Here is a 14,055-nt window from a genome sequence, read left to right on the forward strand (position 1 = left end):
CCCCTGGCTTAGAGGGAACATTGCCATTGGGATAGGTTGGAGGAAAGTGTATCTGGGCACAAGGGAGTGGCAGTGGATTAGTTGGATTAGCTGACAAGGCCAATCAGATCCATCTTCCTCAAGGTGAAACAGGCCTGAAAAGTAGTGAGCAGAGGGGGGCTCATGTTAATCCACCCTGCTTCCAACAATCGAAAGGGATATTTGCTTTATAAGTAAATATATTTCCTTATATTACTGATTCATATTATATACTAAAACAAGTCACAGTGCAACTAATAAAGGCTGCTGTAATTGTATCACAAAGTCTCTTGATGCATGCTCAATCATCCAGGTAAATGAATCCCCAAAAGTTGATTCTGTTCAACTGGGTGTAGCGTTTTCAGAGGGAGAAACGTTTCGTCACTCATCCAAGTGACTTCTTCAGCCTCTGGAGTTGTTTGTCATCAGCATCACATGATTATTGGTCCACATGCAGTAGACTTTTTGGGTGCAAAAGAAAGAAAAAAATCTAGTAATCGCAGGAAAAATTCAACAGAATGCACTACAACAACAACAAAAAAACTTAGTGGAGAAACATGAAAAAGCAAACTTCAAATAAAGCAAACTGAGGTTGGCAAACAACCTCCCCAAAGGAGACAATATAAAACAATATATACACTCAGAGAGATTAAAAACAAGACTGAAAATGAGAAACAATTGGCAGTTGTGTTATAATCATAGTAACAAATCATATTCTATGTGTTCTATACTCTGTCATTAAAAGATACACCCTGTGTTAACTGAGATGTACCATAGCACTGTGACTTGTGATTCCTAAATTTTAAATTTCCTGCTGGTCTGTAACATCAATTGTAACTGAATAATACACATACACTGACTGGCCAATTCGTTTGGCAAATCATTAATGCAAATATCATTCAGTCACATGGTCCAACATGATGCATTTACTAATATTCTAATATATGTTCATGACACAGTGAGGTTTCCCACGTGGTGTGGGAGTTGGTGACTTATGGCTGGCTTATTGATGCCAGAGATCAGAAAAGAATGGCTAAACTGCTTTAAGAAGATAAGATAAGATAAGATAAGATAAGACACAATAAGAAGATAAGAAGAACTTTATTGTCATTGTAGTTATACAACAAAATTTGTTTGGTAGCTCACAGAGGCCAGCAGCAATAAAACAAGAAGCAGCATAGTAATAAATAACCATAGTAAAAGTATAAGATATAAAGTAAAAGGAAGGCACTTAGCACAGTAAATAACAAAGAAAATATAATAGTATTTACAATATAACAAACAGTATAAGATAATATAACAGTATTTACAATGTGGTAGTTGAGTGCAAACATGAATGTCCCATAAAGTGTCTAAAATAATACGTATAACAGTATTTACAGTGTGGTAATTTAGTGCAAACATTAAACATTAACGCCCAGTAAATGACTTTTTACATTAGCAGCAGACATGATATGGGGTAAAAGAGAGAGAGTTAGCTATTGTGTGTTGGGGGAGGGGTGACACAGGCTCCAGCTCTGGGGAAAAAGCTGTTCTTTAGTCTGTTTGTGTGGGTTCTGATTGCCCCATATATCTTCCCCGATGGGAGGGGTACAAAAAGTCTGTGACCTGGATGGGTTGGGTCCTTGATGATGCAGCTAGCTCGCTTCTGTAAACGGCTAGCATACACAGTGTCAAAATTCAGGAGTTTGGTTCCAATGATCCCCTTGGCAGTTTTAAACTAATAGAAAGGCAACAGTAACTCTTGTTGCCACTTTTTAAAACCAAGGTATGCAGCAGAGCATCTCTGAACACTCCACATTGTACCTTAAAGCAGATTAGCTATATCGGCAGAATATCGCACTGGTGTCTTCAAGTGCCGGACTTGTAAACTAAGAACAGGAAACAGAGGCTACAATTCAATAAAAAAAAACAGAAGATTGCAAAAACATTTCTCGGTCTGATGAGTCTTGATTTCTCTTGTTACATTTGCACTGTAGAATTTGGCATAAACAACATGAATCTACCCAGCATTATATCAGCAATAGAAGCTGCCAGCAGTGGTGTAATGTGTGGGGGATATTTTCATGATGCTCTCTGGGGCACTTAGTATCAATTGAGCAGCATTTAAATTTCACAGCCTGCCTGAGTATTGCTGCTGATATTATTCATCTCATTACAATTATACTATGCCCATCTTCTAATGGCTGCTTCCAGCAGGTAACACATCATGTCACAAAGCCCAGATAATCTCAAACTGGTTTCTTGAACATGACGATGAGTTCACTGTACTAAAATGGCCTCCATAGTCACCTCATCTCAATTCAATAGAGCATGTGATGGAATGGATATCATGGATATATAGCTGACAAATGTAATCATGTCAATATGTGGACCAAAAGTCTGCAATGTTTCCAGCACCTTGTAGAATTTATGCAACATAGAATTAAGATATTTCTGAAGAGGTCCAACCCAGCTAATGATGTGGTACATGAAGGGGCACAAATTATATCTGTATTATAATTCATTCCACAGAAATATGAAATATGCTGTGATGACAACCAAACTCTAATCCTGGTTCTGACCGTGTCACTGTGAGGGTCTTTTCCACTTGTCTTCTGATAAATTGATATTCTTCATTTTGTCACATGTGAATTTACAGTGTGCACTACTCTCACTGTGTCCCTCTATTGGTGCATTGTTTGCTCACAGAGTAACAGTAACAGCAGCCTGTAACATGGACTTCAGTCGCTTTCCTCTGGATTCTCAAACCTGTTCACTGGAGCTGGAGAGTTGTAAGTAAATTTCATCTGATGATAAAATGGTGCACATATCAAGTATTTCATTATTATTAGTAAATATCAATATATTATCTTCTTTTTAAATTGTATTGTCTACCATGTACTCTGCTATTTCTTTGTTTTGTTTTTTGTAACAGTTCCTCTATATTTGAACTTTTCTCCATACATGTTAGGAGAATTGCAGTTAAACCAGTATAAAACTGACAGACCATCATCTTGATGCATCAGCAGAGGTGGCAAAAGTGCAGACAGGGTTACAAAGTACTCCAGTAAAAGTTGAAGTACTGATTCAAATTCTTTACTCAAGTAAAAGTCAAAAGTAAAAAGCAAAGAAACAGACTCTGAAATGTGCTCAGAAGAAAGTAAAAGTAGATCTTTTTGAAAACATTTGCCCCAGCTGTTTTTTATGTAAAGCCAACTGAACCTCGTGCTATATTAATGTAATGTAATATACTCAGCAAGCAAGCAGAGTAAAAAAAAGGGTGAATTTTTAAAAGTAGCTCTATTTTCTGTTACCTCAGTCTGAGGAAAAGAATCAAAACTTTTCTTGGTGTACAGGCTGTGATCAGCTGCCATGCTAATACCAACTTTATGTAGCAAAACTACATAAAGTTGGTGAACCACATTCACTGAATTCATCTAAGCATCATATACTTAAATTCAAATTAATGTCTGCTCCCCATTATGCAACCCATAGCCACTGTGCACCAGTCTAACACAATGTTCTTCACTTTAAATCCATTCCAATATGGCAAATTAAACTTCAGAGTGTTTTTGCAACCTTTTAAATAACACAAAATCGTTAAACACCTCAATTTGTTTAGCAAGACTTTTCAGTATATCAAAAATATCAAAAGACATAACTTCACATCATATGCTTCCTTTATTTTTTCAGCTTATCAAATTCCTACTGTGCAGTCCTTACCTTTAAATATCACCTCTCTTCTTCCTCTCCTGTCCTGTCAGCCTCATTTTTCTATGTATGGATTAGCTCGTACTCGCTCGTACTCTTTTCTCTCCTTGGACCATTAAGAAGCTAGCAGACTCAGTGTGCAACAAACTGCACACAAACAGTTTGTATGTATGTATATTTGTTGACCTCATAGAAATGCTACATTTGAAGTTGCCGTTTAAAAAAATGTTACTGACTTTATGCTAACAATTGAGCTGTGAGGTCAGGTCCTTGATCATTAACATGCAAATTGTCATGAACATTGATCAAAAACCACTGATCAAAGCCCATTGATCATTGGCCATGAGTACCATTCACATTGTTCCTTCAGTGGGCTGGTTTCAGTCATTATGCAAATGTACTGTTTATAAGATTGGGGAAACCTGCAGTCAGCTGAGACTGAAGAAGTCACTTGGAGGAGTGATGAAACGTTTCTCCCACTGAAAACGCTACGTCCAGATGAACAGAATCAACTTTTTGGGATTTACTTACTTGGATGATTGAGCATGCATCAAGACATCCTATACACCTGCACACAACCACAAGTGGATAAACAGCTGATTCAGTGCTCCACAACCAGGATGTGGAACATTGGTTCTCCTGGATATAAAGTTAGACTAATGGAAAGATTCTCCATAACGACCTATGCCAGTGGTTCTCAAACTTTTCACAATGAGTACCACCTCATAAAATATATGGCTCTTAAAGTACCACCCTTATGACCGACATTAAAGTACAGTAGTATAGGCCTATTTAACCCTTGTATGGTGTTCGGGTCTGTGAGACCCGTGTTCAGTTTTTTTCAAAAGAAAAATTAAACAATTAATTATTTTTTCACGTGTAAATGTGTTGTGTCTTTCCACTCACTCCACTTGATTATAACTGATTTATTTATAACATTTTATATAAAAGAAAAACGAGAAGCACATTAATTCATAAATGTGATCTAACAAAGGTAAAGGGAAAAAATTAACCATGTTTGCTGTTCATATGTCTTGTAATTGGGATGAAGTAAACATCTGTTGAGTAATTTAACATAAAATTGTTTGATAGTGTTAATTTGGAAAGCCAAAACTCTAGCGGGTCCACCAGACCCATGAACACTGGCTGAGTAACAAAAATACGAACACCACACAAGGGTTAACACCACATACTGTTTACCCAAGGCAATTTTATTTCTTATATGAATGTTATTCATTTTAACTGTCATAAACAGGATGTGAAAAGTGATAATAATAACAACTGTACTGCATTAAAACATTCACAGCAGGTGGGATATGCAATCTTTAAGTGATGACATATGAACCCTGCTTCCATGTCCAAACTATTCTACATTTATTAAGGCTGTTGTGTTTTTAACATGTTTTAATGTTTTGAATTTTGTTCTAATTATTTAGAACAAGCCCCTAAAAAAAGTTGGTGATCACTGTCATCCTCTCTTGGTTTTAATCATCACTATTCATTTTAAAGCTCTATTCATTGTAAAACCTTACAATGTAACTACAGCCCAGCCCATGCAGCAGTATATTAATGACTAACCTTGTATTGTGGATGGATTATCTCAGTTGTTCTCCTGACTGAAGTTTGGTCCATTTAAATCATCCCGACATGCAATTGCATTTGTCCCTAACCATCGGGAACCTTCACGTTAACTTTTATCGAGTGGAAAAAGGTTAGCGTTCATCCTCCAGCTTCACTGTGTTTATGTTATGCTAACTATAGCTGTGTAGCTAGCCACATCATTATATACTGGCTAGCCCAACTTCAGTAACCCTGCAAACGCTTTTGCTGTTTAGTTTTCTGTCTTCATTTATGTTGGAAGTGATAGCAGAGCTGTACATTTTAATTTTTGCTGTGGCGGTTAAGCTGCCGGATTTTTGGCTTCACGACCCTCCTTCATAGTTTGTGTACGTCGAAACTCAGTTTGCTCAGTTTGCTCGTCGTGGTGTTTCAGCCAACGACACAAAATGTGGTGGCCTTGCTGGATCCGCTGTCCACCCGCCATGTGATGACCCTCCTCTGGGATCTCTCCAGCCAAGGAAAATACACCGCGCTCAGTACATCGCTACTGCGGTGCTACTCCCTTTCTCACATAGAGCAGGCCGTGAAACTCCTCTCTCTCTCGGGCCTGGGTGATGGTGCCACTCTCGAGCTCATGGAGAGCACGCTGTCCTTGCTAGGAGTAGATGACGGCGGATTCCTGTTCACTCACGTCTTTCTCCGATAGTTGCTGGTGCGAGGTGGCCTCGCCAGCTGGGTGCGAAGGATTAACGCCCTCTCGCAGAAGAAGTGGATCGCATCCTGACTCACTGACGGTATCTCCCGCACCCCTACCGATTCTCCCGGGAGCCTCCGACTCATTGATGGTGGCTGGGATCGCGGCACCGCGGAAAAGGGCAGTGTTTTTACCGTCAGCGTGACAGCACCATGGCACCTTTGCAGTTTTAAGGCCCAGGGAAACGAGCCTGCCAGCACTCTGTAGTCTGGCTGTGACCTTTTCTTTTTACTATTTAATCGTAAAAAAAATGGAGATTTCCCGCGTACCACCAGAGAGAGCCCAAGTACCACTAGTGGTACGCATACCACCATTTGAGAAAGACTGGCCTATGCCATTATGGTGCCGAGTGCACTTACAGACACTCTTATGCTTGAATGTGGACAAACTGTGGCTGTCAAAGAATTCCAACAACAACACACCTCTCTGGTTCAGATTGGACCAGAACAGTGCCAATCACACCCCCCAAGGTTGCACTGTCATTGCTGACGTGAGCACTGACATTTCCCAGTAGAACAATGGAGCACCACACCCTGAAATTACAAGAAGGCTTGGTACACTGAACTGTCATTTGGCAGATAATTACAGAGAACAGTCATTCCTAGGTTACCAGAACTGAGGCCATAGGGAAGGAAAGTAGGATTTGGTGTAAGATCAGTTGCAGTGGTGCTGTGTGGGGAAAATAATCACTTAAAAATAAGTCAATAATTTGTATTATGAGTTCTAATAGAATTTGATTTATGAACAGACTGTGATTAGCTGACCTGTGTTGCTTTGAGATACTGTGCTCGGTGGGACAAAAATGCAACTAGAACATGATGGAGGTATTAAAGGTATTGCGCTACAGTAGTTTGAATGATATTATTCCAGTATGCTCCAATTTGTTCAGCTAAATGGAGAAATCTTCCTCATACAGTAAGGTTCATTTTGGAGTTCCACACGGTATTGTGTTGGTAATTTAATTTGTTTCAATTTATATTATTCACACCTCCCTCAGGCAATATTCTTAAAAGTCATAGCATACATTTTTCTCAGAAGAGAATTAAAGGGTGAGCTGTGCTACTAGGCACACATGTCATATTTACCATCAACTACAGGTTGAGGCATCTGACAGTCTGTATTATTTTGAAACACCATTACTCCTGCATCATTTTTTTCCTCTAACCTCTGTGTGTGTGTGTGTGTGTGTGTGTGTGTGTGTGTGTGTGTGTGTGTGTGTGTGTGTGTAAGGTTTGTGAGGTTATACCCGTAATCTACATAAGATAAGCACACCCCTAAAAACATTGTGTACGCTAGCTTAGATAAACACCAGGTAGTGTGGTAACTTATGCTGTACAAACAACTCAACAACATGCTGTGTGACAAACATGCATGAAAGTCTGCACCAGTTTCCAGAGCCACCATGGAGATCTAGTGTAAGTCATCCAGCATATCCCAGTCCCTGGACATAGTAATGGCACCCAGAGAGAAGGTCCCAGAACACCACAGAAGCCGGGGGACTGCGAACAAATCCGAAGCCCAAGTGGGGCACTGGACAACACAACCCAGGCATCACGGCCCACCCCAAGAGGTGGTAAAAGTAAAGACAAAAAGTAAACCACAGATTGTATAAAACTGACAGACCATCCATTCACGATCCATCAGCAGAGGTGGCAAAAGTAAAGACATTGTGTACTTAAGTAGAAGTACAGATGCTAGTTTTTACAAATACTCCAGTAAAAGTTGAAGTACTGATTCGACTTCTTTGTCATTCTTGATAGAATGATAGATGCGCAGTGAAATTTAAAGTAAGTGACATGAATGCTAATTGGCCTGGAGAAAATGATTTTACTAGACCAGTGATCACACAAACAGCTTAAAAGTATGGAAAAGGGGGAGTGATAAAGCTTGGATTTGGCCGGCAACACCTGGGAGCAGACAGATGTGAGACCATAGATTTTCCTTATTGAACTTACTGGAGACTAAGTTTCATTAGTCTCCAGCCTCCTTCCTTCCATTTACCGTACAGTCTCAGGGTGCTGGATTTGAGGTTAAACCTTCCATACATGGTCAAGAGCTTCCTTGTCTTCCTTGTTCTTGATTTCTATCTCCTGTCAACACCTACAAGGTGTTGACACCCCGGATCTTGATCCTACCATTCCGCTGACTCTTCAGGACTTGCCTGACCTTTTGTACTGCAGGTACTTGGTGGTTGCAGCTTTCCAAGTGGCCTCTTCCTGATTCCATTTGCTTGTGGGATTTCCAAATACTTGTAGCTGTCCTCAATGTCTGCAATGTTGTCTCCCGGTAGTGCGATCCTTCAGTTCTGACTACCGTCCAACTGACATTCTGATATCGTTGCTGTATATCTTCGTGGTGTGGATCAGTGAATCGATGTCTCGTTCACTCCTGGCATACAGCTTGATTTCATCGATGTAGAGGAGGTGGCTGACAACTGCTCTATTTTGTAGTCGGGTTCAGACCTGTGAAGAACAGCAGTGGGGAATGGGCAACTCCTTGGTAGATCCCGCACTTGATGGTGACTTCGGCTATTGGTTTGAAGTTGGCTTCTAGTGCTGTTCACCACATCCCCACTGAGTTCCTGATGAAGACTCTTAGGATCCTGTTAATCTTGTATAGTTCTAGGCATTCCAGGATCCATGTGTGGGGCATCAAGTCATAGGCCTTGTAGTCAATCCAGGCAGTGCACAGGTTGGCCAGCCTAGTCTTGCAGTCTCAGGTGACTGCTCCATATACCAGGAGCTGGTGTTTTACGCCTCTGGTATTGGGGATCAGGACTGTCGGGCCATTCTCTGTGTTTCATCCCTTAGGAGCCTGTTCATTTTTGCTGCCAGATGCTCATGGAGTGCAATCAGCTTCTTCAGCCAGTAGGCATGAATCATGTCATGGCCTGTTGCTGTCCAGCAGCTAGATGTTTGCCACTGTAATGCTTACTGGACCCTGTTCAGGGAGTTTGCGGTGGTCTGCTCTTAGATCCACTAGCCACTGAGCATTGCCATTGTAGGTTGCATCCCTCTGACTTATGCTGTTCCAGTATTACTCTGTCTCCAGCCTTGGTGGTGCTGTTCTCATATTCTTCCCCTGCCATTGAGAGTACACCTTGGATGGTTTGGTGGAGTACAGCTGGTTTGTTCTCCTGCCCTCTATTTCTCTGGTATACCTCTTCAAGTAGTTGGCCAAGGCTGTGAGTCTTTGCTTGGCAGTTTCCAAGGCCTCAGGTATGGACTGCTTGCTGTACTTCTTCGGCACCTTCTTCATCACACCTTTCTGTAACGCCGATAGTTGGCCAACTTCCCTCTGTGCTAACTTGATCTTGGCTTCTAATCTCCTTCTCAATGTAGGGTACTGTTCCTTCTGGCTTTTCATCTTATAGCCAAGCATCTCACTGATTAATGCTGCTGTTGTGTAGATCAGCTGATTAGTCTCGATGATGGTTGCAGTAGGGATTGTACATAGTGCTGCATTCACATCTTCTAGTAGATCTTCAGAGGGTACTTCATGCAATCTTGGTAACCGGCTTCGTACGGTCCAGCTTTCCAGCTTTGCCATGATCCTATCTTTCAGGTCACTACTTCATACTTGGTGCCCAATCTTGGGTGGGGGTGATGATATCTCCCACCTGGCTCCCCCTTGCCATATCATTTGTGTTGCACCTCGTCGATCTCTATCTGTGAAACCAGTTCCTTCTTCTGAAAGTTGGAACACTAAATGGTAAATGGCCTGTATTTATATAGCGCTTTACTAGTCCCTAAGGACCCCAAAGCGCTTTACATATCCAGTCATCCACCCATTCACACACACATTCACACACTGGTGATGGCAAGCTACATTGTAGCCACAGCCACCCTGGGGCGCACTGACAGAGGCGAGGCTGCCGGACACTGGCGCCACCGGGCCCTCTGACCACCACCAGTAGGCAACGGGTGAAGTGTCTTGCCCAAGGACACAACGACGAGACTGTCCAAGCCGGGGCTCAAACCGGCAACCTTCCGATTACAAGGCGAACTCCCAACTCTTGAGCCACGATCGTTACTAACTAAGTCGAAACAACTAAGTTACTAGTTGTTTCACCATCAGTCTGGCTGCTGGTTAGGGTTAGGGACCTCTGTGGCCAACAATAAACACCCCTCTAGCTCCACTGCCAGTCGGTGTTGTTTTCCGCCAATCACCACGCAGCTGTCAATCCTGCATCCTCGACCGAAGCTATTGGCTGAGTCTGTTTGAGTCTGTTTGAGTCTGTTTCGTTGGCGAGTGAATGGGCATTAATGAAGAAGCGCAGGCCACTCCTCTTACCCTGCTTTTTTTTCCAGATGTCTCCTCCGTCTACTAGGCCCCAGATTGAGGATGGTGACAGGACAGGACCAGGACCAGTAGTAGATTTGCATTACCACAAACAGGACAATAAAAACAGGAAAAATCCCACAAACTGCCATTTCTCATTATATAACTTCAGCAACAGCAAATTAATTATATTTAATACAAAAAAATGTTGTCAGAAATCCCTGAAAGTGCAATCAAACTAGGCCAAGTAAATGCCATCCAGTGGATGTCTTGATTGTAGGATCCAAGGGTTCAAGTAACTGTGGCTCTGTGCATAAAAAACATAATTTTCCCTGTTATTTCTGCAATACTCTTCTTACTATCCAGAGATAGAGCTACCTGTGTACCTGGGCACCTTAGTACCCAGGTACACTGCACCTTCAGCCTGTTCATTCCTTTATTTTTAAAGGCATCAAAAAGGCTGCCAGGAAAGCCAGCACACACTAGTGTCTCTATACATTACATCCTCTCATGTTTTAAATTTATCTGTGAACTATGCGAAGCTTCAAAATCTCAACAAAAGACAGTTAAGGAATTGCAACAGAAGACAGTTGCATTGTGTAGTAAATTTCTTGAGTACCACTTCAAACTGGCTCTTTTTTCAGTGGTACATTTTACATTTGCTGAAGAGACAGTGCTTGGCATAATATTTATAAATCCTGTCCAGCACTGCCTTAATAATACAATAAATACAATCCCTTACTAAGGTTGCTATAGCTCAGGCTATAGAGCAGATCATCTACTAATCAAATGGTTGGTACTACTCATATGTGGTATGAGTAGTTTTTTCATGTTATGTACATACTAATATATATTTTTCTGACAGTTTTAAGTTGCAGTTTCTTTACTTTTGATTTAGGTTGCTCCTCTGTTTTGTTTTGTTTTTCTTTTTTTTTCTTAATGTAAAGAAATGGTTAAAAGTTCTACTGGCCAAGTCTAAGCTTATTACTGCATGGTGTTTTACAGATGCTTACACAGATGAAGACTTGATGCTGTACTGGAAGAGCGGAGATGAGTCCCTCAGCATTGATGATCGTATCTCCTTATCACAGTTTCTTATTCAGAAGTTTCATACCACATCTCGCTTGGCCTTCTATAGCAGCACAGGTATAAACACTTAAAAAATCATAAGTTCTTGATGCTTTTTAAATTATGTTTTTGTGTATCTATACAGGCTTGCACTTACTTACTGGGTACAGTCAACATATAACCTTTCCTTTAATTCCACCCTTAGGATAAATTCGGACCTTTTATATTGGCTGCTATGCTAGCATGGTTTTAAGGGGGAGGTTTTTAAAGAATCTGAAATCCTCAAATAGTCAAACTGAGCCTAAGTTAAACTCATTGAAAATGAAATCATTTATAACAGTAAATAATGAAAAGTAGAAACAACAACTTTAAGTTTATAGAGGTAGAAAGACATCATGGAATTAGCCGGTAATAACAAGTCAAATACAACTGTCAATCTGGTGGGACCAATACCAAGTCTGGACCACTACATGGAGTACAAATTATTATCATATCTTCATGTTTTTATGTTTCTTTATTTCATGCTTATCTAAATAAGCATATGGTTAGCCCTGCTAAGCCAGGTCTCAGTAAGCACGAGTAAACAACTGTCTTTCACCTCTCATGTTGATGTTACATCCTGTCTGAGATGGTTCCGTTTATTTTCCAGTGAGTGGACGTTTGCTTTGTTTAGTATAGCAATTCTTCTTGATACTTCGGAAATTAATGAGATGATGAAAAGCATAAACAAGTGTCTGAATAGCCTTGCAGGCCCGGTATCTTACCAGTGATACCTGTTATGGCAGATACCCTCTAAATTGGTGCACTGGGTTAAATTTTGGGGCCTGGACAGTAGACCTCAAAGTTCTGTTACTTTCAAAGGGCTAGAGTAACCTGTAAGACCTATTTATACCAAAAGGATTAATACTCAGAAATATACCTTTACTGTTTCACAAACGATTAAAAATGACTTTAATTACAGGATATCAAATTGAAACAATTTAGCAGGAGCAAAGCAAAAGCAGAATCAAATAATAATAGCAATCACAAGTCATTGAAATCACTTCATTGCATTTTTTCTTTTCCATGTAATACTTAATATACTTTTAATAATTACACAGCATTTGAACCTTCAGTCAGCTATGGATACAATATCTTAATGTTTCATTTGTTTCAGGTAATTCTACTTCAGGTAGATTTGTCATTAATACATTCTCATATGTACATCCATTTTAACACAATTCAAATATAGAGGAATACTCACTTTTTCTTAATAGAACTTATTTTTATTAAATTATACATTATAAAAATCAGACATTCTTTGGTGGCTCCTCCCCATCCTGCAAAACACACACACACACACACACACACACACACACACACACACACACACACACACACACACACACACACACACACACACACACACACACACACACCTCCTAAGGCTGTTTCTACACAGCCTCTCAGTTAGACCTGTCTTGGAATCATTTCATAGGTTGTATTGGCTTATTTGTTATATTTGTTCAACTTTAAAATACTTGCCAAGGTCGAAGCTTGATCACGTGGCTGTAGCTCAGGTGGCAGAGCAGGTTAGCCATTAATCAGAAGGTCGGTGGTTCGATCCCAGGCTGCATCCTGGCTGCATGCCAAATATCCTTGGGCAAGATACTAACCCCGTGTTTGCCTACTGGTGGTGGTCAGAGGGCCCGGTGGCGCCTGTGTCCGGCAGCCTCGCCTCTGTCAGTGCGCCCCAGGGCAGCTGTGGCTACAATGTAGCTGCCATCACCAGTGTGTGAATGTGTGTGTGAATGACTGAATGTAGTGTAAAGTGCTTTGGGGTCCTATGGACTAGAAAAGCGCTATACAAATGCAGGCCATTTACCATTTACCATTACAAGATCACTGCTCAAACTTAAGAATAAGGATGATTTACTAAACCACACAAAGAAACTCTGACTGGATGTTAAGCCTTTTCGTCCTGTCTCTGAGGTGATGAGAGGTAAGTCAGGGGGACTTCAATCTGTCTCTATCCCACCTTTCTTGATACAACCTATCTACAACCTATCCCCAGCATAAACTCTGAAGTTCTGCATTCTTTTTCAAGGCAGAAATGTTAGTGATAGTATTTCTGGATTTAAAAAAAAAAAAGGTATAGAAATTGTTTAACTACAATAAAGTTCAACTCACCAAATACGGATTGAAGAATTTGAAATAGCTGGCAAGAGCCACCCAGAGGGTGTGATTTTAAAAGCATCACTTTATTATTTGAAAAATACCTTTCTCAGAAACCCAGGAGACTCATCTTTATAAATGTCTTTTGCTGCTGAACATTCTAAATTTTGCTGCACAAATAACGAGCATTCAAACATTACATATTACATCTGTCTGAAAGTCTTTACACTGGTTAAGCACTTAGTTAACCACTGATTTCATTTCATGAGTTTTTAAGCCAGTGCGTGGGTTTTATCAGATGTTTCTTGCGGATAACCAGTGGTTTATAATCGAGGAAGGCCCTGTGGATCTTCCAGCTGTTTTCTCGAAGAAGAAAAATATTTGGTTAGGCTGCTTTTTGTTTCTATCTGTCACCAGGCAGTTTTTATGTTATTAAGTTAGAGGGCAAAAGTCATACATTTTGTTGCAGTACTTTAGAGGAAATAAGAAGCAGAATTCTTCACTTCTTACATCTTACACCTACACAT

General features: G+C 40.5%; 1 protein-coding gene across 1 annotated transcript in view; it reads left to right on the forward strand.

Moving 5' to 3' along the window:
- Positions 1 to 14,055, forward strand: part of gabrr2a (gamma-aminobutyric acid type A receptor subunit rho2a) — a 77,829-nt gene that overhangs the window by 53,604 nt on the left and 10,170 nt on the right. Inside the window, exons 5-6 of the mRNA XM_080871168.1 lie at positions 2,710 to 2,792; positions 11,312 to 11,452. Coding sequence (XP_080727294.1) covers positions 2,710 to 2,792; positions 11,312 to 11,452 — 224 coding nt within the window. The remainder of the gene's footprint in view (positions 1 to 2,709; positions 2,793 to 11,311; positions 11,453 to 14,055) is intronic.

The sequence above is a fragment of the Rhamphochromis sp. 'chilingali' genome (genome assembly GCF_963969265.1).
Source record: "Rhamphochromis sp. 'chilingali' genome assembly, chromosome: 21".
In the NCBI taxonomy this organism is placed as follows: domain Eukaryota; kingdom Metazoa; phylum Chordata; class Actinopteri; order Cichliformes; family Cichlidae; genus Rhamphochromis; species Rhamphochromis sp. 'chilingali'.